This window comes from Megascapheus bottae, chromosome 14 (assembly GCF_031878675.1).
Source record: "Megascapheus bottae isolate mThoBot1 chromosome 14, mThoBot2.hap1, whole genome shotgun sequence".
Classification (NCBI taxonomy): domain Eukaryota; kingdom Metazoa; phylum Chordata; class Mammalia; order Rodentia; family Geomyidae; genus Megascapheus; species Megascapheus bottae.
Genome location: NC_143522.1, coordinates 53,374,072 through 53,385,327, shown reverse-complemented (window position 1 = coordinate 53,385,327; position 11,256 = coordinate 53,374,072). Strand labels below are relative to the sequence as shown.

General features: G+C 54.0%; 1 protein-coding gene across 1 annotated transcript; it reads right to left on the bottom strand.

Moving 5' to 3' along the window:
- Positions 1–3,443: 3,443 nt before the first annotated feature.
- Cpne6 (copine 6) lies at positions 3,444–10,129 on the bottom strand. The gene is made up of 17 exons (XM_090345272.1): positions 10,027–10,129; positions 8,602–8,773; positions 7,973–8,152; positions 7,262–7,336; positions 7,029–7,103; positions 6,780–6,863; positions 6,600–6,689; positions 6,199–6,303; positions 5,857–5,943; positions 5,548–5,607; positions 5,152–5,285; positions 5,024–5,078; positions 4,882–4,933; positions 4,445–4,578; positions 4,079–4,315; positions 3,766–3,939; positions 3,444–3,643 (listed from the first exon to the last, which is right to left on the bottom strand). The coding sequence occupies exons 2-16, from the start codon at positions 8,767–8,769 to the stop codon at positions 3,802–3,804; spliced, it is 1,674 nt and encodes a 557-aa protein (XP_090201398.1). The 5' UTR covers positions 8,770–8,773; positions 10,027–10,129; the 3' UTR covers positions 3,444–3,643; positions 3,766–3,801.
- Positions 10,130–11,256: the final 1,127 nt, after the last annotated feature.

Sequence of the window (11,256 nt, the reverse complement as noted above, 5' to 3'; positions counted from 1 at the left end):
CTCAGTTGGGAAAGCATGGTTTCTCTGGAAACTCTCATTCAAACTTGTCCTCTGCTGCTCCTTTCAGGCTGTCTAGGCCTTCCTTCAAATCTGCAGAGGGGGCTCCTGCTACCTCTTGCCTCTCAGCAGACGTGAGACTTCTCCAGATGAGGAGTTCAGTAAGTGGAGCTTTTGTGAATTAAACTTGAAGTCTAGACAGAACTCTAATACTACTGGTTAAATGTTCTTGCAGTTTTAAGAAGTGTTCATTTTCTCACCCAGCTTCAAGCTACTGTTTTGTGTGTGGTGGTGGTGAAGGAGAGACAGTGTGTGTCCTTGTGTGGAGCTGAGCATTTGTGGAAAACCAATAAAAATGGGGTGGAGGTGGGACTGGTCCAGATGGAATCTCTTCCTCCTCCTCCTCCCACCACCACAAAAGCCCAGTAACAGCAGGGCCAGACTAGGCCTATCTGTGGCTATCCTAGCGGTCTTGCTGTTGCTATGGCAACTCAATCTTCCAGGTCAGTAGCATAAGAGAAGGGCCATGGGGCCTCTGGGCAGAGTAGAGGTGTTGAGCTGGGAGAGAAAACCTCATCAGCCACTATGACTGTCCTCTAAGGGCCATAATAAATGGGAGAAGCAGCTGGGTGTGGGGGAAGTGCTCCCATATGTCTCTCTTCCTATCTGCCCTCTCCATCCGCCCCCTGTCCCGCTGTCTCTTTTCTCATCACAATTCTTGTTCCCTCCTCCCCCTTCTCTAGCTCAGCTTATCCTTCCTCCACTCAGAGTCCTCTTTATCCCTCTCAGACTTTCTCTCATCTCTTCATTTTCTACCTTCAGCCAATGGCCATCCTCTTGGGTTCTGGCTCGGGATCCTCTCTATGAGGGTGTGTGTGTGTGTGTGTGTGTGTGTGTGTGTGTGTGCACGTGCATGTGCATACCTACCAGGGCCTTGTGCTAGTGTTTGACTTTTTCATTCAAGGCTGGCACTGTGCTAATTGAGTCGCAGCTCCACCTTTTTTTTTTTTGCTGGATAATTAGTAATACGGGTCTCACAGATTTTTCTGCCCAGGTTGGCTTCAAACCTCAGATCTCAGCTTCCTGAGTGGCTAGGATTATGAATGATGGGACTGGGGCAGAGAGGATATCTCCAAGAATTCAGCCCACCTTTCCTTACTCAATGGGCTATTTATTTAGGTCTTGCTATGTAGCCTAGGCTCTCGCTGAATTCAAGGTCTTCCTGCCTCCACATTCTGAGTGCTAGGACCATAGGTGTGTACCCCACATCCTTTTCTTATGCTGAATTTCACCTGTGTCCTCACTTGCTGTATGGATCTACGATCCAGACTCATTATTTCTCTTATACTTTTTTTTTTTTTTTGCATTTTTTGAGGTATTGAGGTTTGAACTTAGGCCTCATACTTTTCCAGTCCTGGGGCTTGAGCTCAGGGCCTTCACACTGTCCTTGGGCTTTCTCAGAGCTCTACCACTTGAGCCACAACACCATTTCCAGCTTTTTCTATGTATGTGGTACCCAGGAATCGAACCTGGATTTTCGTGTATGCCAGGCAAGCACTCTACCACTAGGCTAAACTCCCGGCCCCTCCATCCATGCATTCTTATTTTAGTCACTTATTCATGCATACATGTATGGTGCACAAGGACAGAGGCACCAATTCTCCTATGCCTGTGGACACAACTAGGCCACGTACACATCTTGAGATTTTAGTCTCAGGGGTCTCATAGCTTGTCCTCAAACAAAAGTTGATCACTGTAGTGATGTAGAATGTGAGCTCTTTAGCCACACTCTTAGGGCTTGAGTTCAACTTCTAGTGCAACTAGCTTTTCATTGACTATGGGTGAGTTAAAAAAAAAATCAAACCTTATTGCTGGGCCTAGCCTAGTGGCAGAGGCTTGCCTATCATGCAAGAAGCCCTGGGTTTGATTCCTCCATTCCATATACACAGAAAAAGCCAGAAGTGGTGCTGTAGTTCAAGTGGCAGAGCACTAGCCTTGAACAAAAAGTGTCTAAAGACTGTGCACAGGCTCTGAGTTCAAGCTCCAATAAATAAAATAAAAAGCAGGGGGGAAAATAAAAAGCAGGCTGTAATCCCAGCTACTCAGGAAGCTGAGATCTGAGGACTGTAGTTCAAAGTCATCCCCGGCACTAAAGTCTAATTAACTACTGGAAAACCAGAAGTGAGGCTGGGCCAATGCCCAGAGGTAGGGCAGTAACTTCAAGCTTCGAGCTGAAGGACAGTACCTAGGCCCAGAGTTCAAGTCCCACGGCTGACAAACAAAACAAGACAAAACAAAAACACCTTATTGCTTTGTCAGAAAAATGGAGAAAATATAAGCTGGGCATGCCTGTAATCCTAGATATTCAGGAGGCTGAGACCTGAGGATTGTGGTTCAAAGCCGGCCCTGGCACTAAAGTCCATGAGACTCTTATCTTCAACTAACCACTAGAAAACTGGAAGTGGCGCTGTGGCTCAAGGGGCAGGGTGGTAGCCTTGAGCTGAAGAGCTCAGGAACAACACCCAGGTCCAGAGTTCAAGCCCCACAACTGAGAGAATAAAAGAAAGAAAAAGGAAAAATAGAGAGAAAAGATGGAGGTGGAGATATTATTGTTCAAGTGGTAAAGTGCCAGGTGTGAGTGAGAAAAATGGAGAGTGATGCTACCATTTACTATTATAATGTATGCACTTAAAGAAACAATGGTGGATAGTAAAGAACCATTTTGCTGGACTTTCTGAAACACTGAAGCCATACTCATGAAGAACCAAGGGTGTGTGCTACACTAACACCAGGAATATCAGGCTTTTCACACCTTAAATGCCCCCTCTGGAGTTGGATGCCAGGGGCTTACACCTGGAATCTTGCTACTTGGAGGCTAAGATCTGAGGATCACAGTTCATGGTTAGCTCAGGCAGCAAGTCTATGAGACTTTATCTCCAATCAGCCAGCAGAAAACTGGAAGTGGAGCTATGCCTCAAGTGGTAGAGTGTTAGCCTTGAGTAAAAAAGGCAAAGAGACAGGAGTCCAGGCCCTGAGTTCAAGCTCCAGAACCAGCATTAAAAAGAAAAAGAAATGCCTCTTCCATGCTTGTAACTCATTAGGAGACCTGCTTCCCCCTTTCAATGCTTCCCCTTCTTCTTAGTCCGCCCCACAGCTGTGTGGGGGCCGGGGTTCAGCCCCTGGGCGTCTCAGCGGGGTCTCTGGGGACAGCTGTGAGAAGGTGTCAGCCTACCCTCCCGACAGCCCCTTATTTCCTTCCCCATCTCCTCTGCAATTAACCCCCTTGGGTGTAGACCCCCTGGGCTTAGGAAGTGGTGGGGGGGGCTCTTTACAGCCCACTGGCACATATTAAGGGAACACCACAGAGACAGCACCTTTCCTGTGGTGCTCGTGAGGGCTACGTGCCTTCCTTGCCCATTGGGCCTCTGAGGAATGAGCAGAGGCTGAAGAGCTGGGCTGGATCCCTTTATTAATGGCCAGAAAGTTCAAGGTTACTGAAGGAAGTCACGGAAGGCGCCACAGCGTATTGATAGGGCTTAGCGAGACGGGGACAGGGCCCACCACCCATTTCCGGGACCCAGGGGACACAGCCGGTCCAAGAGGCAGAGGCACTGGTCACTCAAGTCACAGGGGTCAGGACAGGCACCTGGGAGCGGGTGGGAGAGATATAAGCGTCCCCTCTCCACTACCCCGGGCCAGGACCGGCTCCTTGGAAGTTTCGCTTTGTACCCTTCCTTGTGCTCATGCCTTTGGGTCCCCAAGACTTACCGAGAGGCTGAGGGAGTGTGGTAGGGCGAGAGGCAGTCAGGGGCTGGGGCTGGAGGTTGCGGTGGGCGCGCAGAGCCTGGGAGCCCCTGGGCTGATGCCCTGGCTGGCGTAGTACTCCACCACCTGCCGGGGCACCTCAGCCAGGACACACTTCGCCAGCGCGGAGGGCGCCGCCTGGGGGAGGGAGGGGCGCGTCGGGGGGGGGGGAGGCACCTGGGGGAGGGCGGGGCTGCCGGGCGGCCCGCCTCCTTCCCCCAGACTGGCGGGTGGCGCTGGGGAGGCCCTTGGCCGGGAGAGGGCACGGAGCACTCACATCCTTGAAATCCCGGAAGGGCACGAACTGGACGATGTCGCGGGCTGCGGGCACCCCTCGGGGGCATCGCAGGGGCCCGTCGTCGCCATCCAGAAGCCGCATGTCGGAGAAGTCAGCGTTGCCCACCCCCACGATAATGATGGACATGGGCAGGCGCGAGGCGCGCACGATGGCGGCGCGCGTCTCGGCCATGTCGCTCACCACTCCGTCGGTGAGCACCAGCAGCACGGAGTACTTCTGAGAGGCGGGGGAGAGAAGGGTCGCCTCGGTCGGTGTGTGCAGGGCCAGCCCAGGCCCCGGCCCGGGCCCCAGCCCCGGCCCCGCCCGGGCCTCGCGCAGCCCCTGCCCCGTGGCGCGGCTCCTCACCGTGGCTTGGCCGGTGCTCTGCTCCCGCTGGGCCGGCTCAGCCACGCGGTTGATGATGGGAGCCACGTTGGTGGGGCCATAGAGCTGAATCTGGGGTAAGCAGCGGCGATAGGAGGCGATGACCCCGGCGATCTCTGGGGGAAGGCAGAGAGAAGAAGAAGAAGAGGCGAAGGGGCAGAGTTGAGTGAGGAGCCATTCCTGATGCTCCATTAAGTCGGGGGGGCGGGGCGGGCTGGCTTAGCACCCTGGCCTTTCCAGCTGCCTCGGTCACCCAGGCAAAGACCCGAAGTCTTACCAGCCTTCTCCCCAACGAAGACAGGGCGCCGATGGGTGGAAGGGACAAGGAGCTGGGCTCACAGGAAAGAGCCCGGGCCAAAGGCGCGTGCAGCAAGCCATGGTGCCCGGGGAAGCCAGGCTGTGGGGTCCTCCCAGCTTACCTTCACATTCAGGATTTTCTGGGTCAAAGTTGATAGCAAAGTCATGGGACACCTGTGAGGATCAGGTGACGGCAGTGAGAGGATGCCTGTCCTTCCTGTCCCATCCCGTCTCATCAGCTCCCTTCCTTTGAGCCCAGCCTACCTCAAAGTTGGGGGGGATTCGAGCGCCAAAGCCAAAAGCCGGGAACCGCTTGTCACTGAAGAGAAGAAAGGGCTGTGGGCCTCACTGGGCAAGCCTCCCCTCCCGACCCTCCTCCGCCTCCCACTTACCTGTCATAGTCCTGGCAGATGCCTCCCACCGTGCGCAGGGCCTGCAGGTAGTGGTTGGGCTGGCGCGGGCTAAGACAGTGTAGGGACTGGCTGCTCCTTGGGTCCCCATTGGAGGCAGTGAAATCAATGGCCACCTGTAGGGGTGAGGGTGGGGCAAGGGTGACAGCCATGAGTGCCAGTACCAGAGAGCCTAGGCCAGAGCTGGGGTCTGAAGGGAGGACTGGGATGAGTCCGGGGAGTGCAGGCAGCCCCATTGTGGCCAAGGTGTGCATTACATGCCAACAGTGCTAAGGCTCATGGAACACCCCATCCAGGCAAATGAGATTTTGAGGTCCTTCCATGTGCCACCGGCTTAGCCTGTCTCTCTTGATCTGTCCCCATCCTCGGAGTCTTTACCGTGAAGCTGATCTGGCAGCCACCCATGATGTAGTCCAAAAAGGTGTGCACTTTCTCCACCTAACAGGAAAGGGGTGGGGTGGGGGCATGAGATGGTGGTTTCTGGAGGGAGCTTGGGGAAAGGGGAAGTGCCAGAGTTCTGGGAGTTGTAGTTTGGGATGGGATAGAGAAAAAGGCAGCAGTTCCTGGGAGCAGAAAAGTGAACTGAATTTTGAAGCAAGGAAGGCTGGAATCGGATGAGACTGTGGTAGAGACAAGAGCAGGTGCAAACAGGGGCAGGGTGGGGCTGAGACAAGAACTGGGATTTACCGTGCATCGGGCCAGCACCACGGTCCCTGAGCTCTTGTAATTCTTCTTCTTGTCCCGATACTTGGGGTTGATGCAATCCCACTGCATCTAGACCCCAGCCACCCAACAAATGCAGAGACACAAGCTGGTCAGGTGACTCCCCCTTGTCCCCCTTCCAGCAAAGCCTCCCAGGATAAGACCTTCCTGGGCCTATCTATCCTTTAGCAGTGCCTGGGAATCTCCGCTTCACCACCTCCTGTCACCTAGAGTGATCTCTCCAGCAGCACCTTCAGGTGTTTGCCAGGGTTATGGGTGGATTCTAGGGATGTGTGTGTGTGTGTGTGTGTGGTATCTTTGTGGTACCTCCTGTCCAGGGTTTGCCGTCCCTTCTTGCATCTCCTGGAAAGTGCTGGTGAACTCGCCAATGAAGTCATGCTTCCCACTGGAGTCATAATCATACACCAGGAACTGGGAAAGGAGGGAAGGGGTGGGATGAGGTGAAGATGCTTTGCAGTGATCCCTAGGGAGGGCGGTGACTTAGGATGGAGGGAAGGGGCGTGAAGTTTCTAGGCCCAGAAGTCCTTAATGTGCCTTGTAAGGCTACCTGCTGAGCTCAGTTGGCAGGGACGTCGGTCTGTGATAAAAGGCACACGTGTGGGAAGCTGAACACTCAGCTGTGAACTGTTATTTATCTCACAGGGAGAAGTGCTTATTAGAGGGGGTGAGGGTGGAGACACACAGCACTCAGCAGGAGCTGCAGTTACCTTGAGGGGCCGGTGGACATCGCAGCTGCACAGCGAGTGCAGGGACAGGCGGAATGGCTCCCAGCTGGGGTTCAAGTTGTTTTTCACCACCTTGGAGAGGCGGCAGGTGATTGGTCACCTTTTGTTGCCATTTCCCTCTTCTCTTCTCCCTACCTCAGTCTTATTGCCCCAGACACTGACCTCAGTCCTCCACACCAGCTGGTCATTCTGGTCCCCGTTGGTCTTATAGATCTCCATGAAGGGATCTGACTTGCTGAACAGATCCTGACAAGGCAGAGGAGGGGCCCATGAGTGGTGTGGTCTCTAAAGGGGCTGGGAAGGGGGCTGATATGGCGAAAGAGCAGGTCTGGACCTCTGGGATCTGTCTCCAGTGGGAGGCCTATGGTTCTCTAGCAAGGGACACGAAGACCTGGATTCAGGGGTTCCAACCTTGTTGTCCAGTTTGTGGGCTCGGAAGGTGAGTTGGACATAGTCATTGGTACCAGATACCTCTTCGGCTACGATCTGCAAAGGGAACACAGCGGCAATGCCTCCCTCTCCCCACCACAAGGGCCACCCTACCCTCAACAAGTGGAGGGGTCGTAGGCAGATGTCCTACATGGATTTCAAGGAAGGGACACTGAATGCCTGGCCCAAAGGTGAGTCCAGGTGACCTTGCCTACCGTGATGGTAGACTTGCCCGCAGTCTTCCCATTCTTCAACAGCAATGGCTTGGTGACCTTGGTTTGTGACACAATCTGGGAATAGAGATAGAGGGAGACAGAGCTATAATGCTTCTACCTGGTTTGGCCAGGGTTCAAAAAGAAGAAGAAATGCTGAGTGTACATAGCATTGGCCCAGGCTAGGATTAGACCCAATTTCTTTGATTTATTTCTTTTGGTTGGTCAAGGGGCTTGAACTCAGGGCCTGGGCACGGTTCCTAAGCTTTTTCACTCAAGGCCAGCACTCTACCACTTTGAGCCATAGGACCACTTCCAGTTTTCTGGTGCTTAATGTGAAGATAAGAGTCTCATGGACTTGGCTGCCTGGGCTAGCTTCAAGCTGTGATTCTCAGATCTCAGCCTCCTGAGTAGCTAGAATTACAAGTGTGAGCCACTGGCACAGGGCTACACTCAATTTCTAGAGCAGCCTTAAGAGGGAAGTACAGAGAGGGGTTAGAGGTGTAGTTCCGGAGGTGTAGAGTAATTGTTTAGCAGAACCAGGCACATTGTCTATATTTTAGATGGATAAACTAAGAGTAAAGAAATTAAGTATTATACCCAAGGCTGCCCAGATTGTGTATGGTTAAAACAGGGCTTGGTCCCAGAATGATCGAGTTTCAGGATTTGTGCTCTCCTCTTAGGCAGATAGGATGGAGGGAGGGGAATGCAGACCTGGCCCAAGGTGCACTCTATAGAACCGAGGAAGGTGTCATTGCTGGGGCTTGTGGCTCCGTCCTCAGCATCAAACACGTGGAATTGCAGGGGTTGCTTTTCTTCAAAAAAGTACTCGAGAGCCAGTACCCGGGAGAAGACGGGGTTAGAACAAGAGCGAAGCACCTCCGTGCGCTCCACCTGCAGCAGTGGCGAGAGCCTTTTGGGAACGGGTGTTATGGGCTCCAGCCCTGGCCTCAGCTACCCAGTTTATGCCAGCTCTCCTTGGACGCTCCCCTCACCCACCTTCACCCTCCATAACTACTTCTTAGTCTCATCCTGAGCTCAGGGTAGTATGGTCCACTGAGCCCTTAAACCCTCTAGGGCTCTGCTCAGGGCTTGGGGAGCGATCCCACCACCTCTGGGGCAACAGCAGGACCTTCTGAGCCTCTGAGCTTTCAGCTGTAAAATGGTTTGGGTTTGTAATGAAGATAGGCTTGTTTCCAAGGTTACCCACATGGCCTAGAAAAGATATCCTGGAGTTCTCACGTTCCCTTGTGAGGCTCTCAGTAAACCCCACCCCGCCCAGCCTCCTGCCTGTTCAGGTTTAACCCAGGTTGGTGCAGGGTCTCCCTTCCAGCTGCTCTCACCTCCACCCACTGCTCATCAGAGTAGAGCTTGAGCAACACACAGGGGTGGGGCTTGGCGAGCGTATCTCGGTCCAAGAGGCCATGGCAGGATACCCGAAGCTCTACCCGAGACGCCCCTAATGTCATGGCTGGGGGCTCAGGTACCCATCCCATCTCAGGATCCGTCATGTCTCTGTGGGGACAGAGCAGATGATCTGGACACTTGGAGAAGGGGGAGGGGTCGGTGCTCTGGGGGCCCTGGGCTCATTCTCTTGTGATATCCTGCTTCTTCTCTCTTTTGCTAGGCAATTCTAGAGCTCTCAGCAGGTGAGGGCAGAGGATCAGAGCCTTGAACAGAAGCCCTAAGCTCTCTGCACACTCCCCCCGCCCCAGCACCTCCTGCCCAGCCTAGGTGTTCAGGGATGGGGCTGTAAAAGGCTAAAGGATTGGGGTTGAGGGGTTCCTGGCAGTCTGGGCTCCTAGGCTATCCATCCATCGATCCACGCTTTCTGCTGTCTCAGCACCTTGTGTAATTTCCAGATTGGTGTTAGAGCCAGTGCTGCACTCAGTCTTGGCATGAGGGATCTGAACTGGGGCAAAGGGGTGGGGCAGGGGTGGAGAGGCTCCTAGAGGTCCCAAGAGAATGGGCTACTGGAATGTAATCTACAGTATGCAGGAAGAGATAGGTTAGACCACTGGACTACCCATCCCCTCCTTCCCCACCCTCTATCACCCTCCGGCCGGCTGATGGGGTGGGCTTCAGAAGTTCCAGTCAGGACCCAGGCTCTGCTGAAAACTCCTGCAGGCACCTGGCAGGGACTCCCACTATGAAAAGTCTGCCTCCATCCCCACCTCCCCTGTTCTCACACTTCTTGGCAGCACTGGCACTGTCTCTTAGCGACAGGGTTTTGGGGGATCCACGGCCCCCTCCATACTGCCTGTGGGCTGCATGCACACCACCCTCCCCCAGCAAGCCTCAGGCAGAAGCAGGCAGGGGTACACCGGCCCCATGCATGGCTGCTCAGGCCATCTAGCTCTGTCCAGATCTCAAGGTGAGGCTCTTTGGTGCCATGCCCTGCTTCCCGGACCAAATGTGCAGTGGTGTGTCTGAGGGCTCCACCCTCCGTCTGTCCCTCCCCCCCCCCCCCCGCTTTGTCCATCTCGGAGAGGGCGTGACAGTTCATCAGAACTGAGACCCCTTCCTCTGCTGGATACTCAGAATGCAAGTCTTTCTGGATATGGGAGGGAGGGTCTCCATGGAGGTTGTCTTCCATTTAGCTACAAGTCTCCCAGTTTTTGTGGGTTCCCTAAGGTAGGCAGAGACATGTGGTGGTGAGGAGATGGGGCAGGGCTGGAGACCACTCCGGGGGACTAGAAAAGCGGTGTTGTTATGGAGACTGGGCTAGCTGGGCAGAGCGGGGGCTGGACGAGGAAGGGTGGACTCACCTGGGCTTCGTTGGGAAGCCCCTTTCTCCGATGCTCCACCCTGGCCTTGACTCCTTTGCTGCTCCAGCCGCTGGCGCCGGCTCCGGCTCCAGCTCTGCTGCTATTTATGGGGCCTGGATGGGGAGGGGTGGGGGGGGGCTGCAGCACCAGCTCCCCCCGCACAGACTGGTTGGGAGGGAGAAAAGGGGAGGGGCAGGGCCACTGCCTGGGAGGGAAGCATGATGTGGAGGAGGAGGGCCGGCGGGGTTTGGGGGGTGGCTCCAAGGCAGGACCCCCACAGACACAGTGACACATATCTTCCCCTCCATACCCCACCCACAGCCAGCATCACAGAGAGGCACACATTGCGGTGGCACATGCACACACATCCAGGGATGATGGCGACACATGCACCCACGACTCACAGGCTCACATCACACATATCTCCACACACATAGGCACCAGTGCGTAAACTTACAGTGACACCATAACAGCTACACCGATACACAGTGGCAAACACATCCAGCCTCACAGCAAGTGCAATACGAGAGTATTACACTTGTGAAGCATATTTGCAGCCACATCTAAAAGAACTCGGGGGCTGTACTTGTGACACATATACATATACTCACCCTCGCCAACCCTGGCGACAACAGAATGTTGATTCTCACGTGCTTTTTAAAAACCATCATGTACCATACTAAACCTTTTGGCTTTGGGAATGACGTACATCTATTTCCCTAGCCACCTTCTTTACAAGGAGATACGGCAAATCACACAATTGCTGAGGCTACACAGATTCACATTCCCATCACACAGCCAGAGGATGGGGCTACATGGTTGGGGGCGGGGGGAGATGTGCTGAAGCGGATTGCCAAGGCATCTTCCTAGGGCCACAATGTACCAACTCCGCCTCCCCCAGAGATTCCACCCATATGGTCACATCCTGGTGGGAGGAGCTGTGCCAGGCACAGATCTTAAGGAAACAGACATTAGTCATTCCTGATGAGACGAGGGGAAGTGAGCAATTGCCTATAAGCCACAAGTGAAGATATCTGGGCACCTGGTCATCTGGATGAGTACATAGAAACATTCACCAGGACATCTTCATTCTTCATGCCATAAGTCACTCATTTATAAAGGTAGGAATAATTACTTAACCATCTCCTAGGTGCCAGGCATTAGGCCAAGGGCTTAGCCACATGATTAATATACCATCTCTGCCCTTGAGGGAGGTAGGTGCATAGGAGA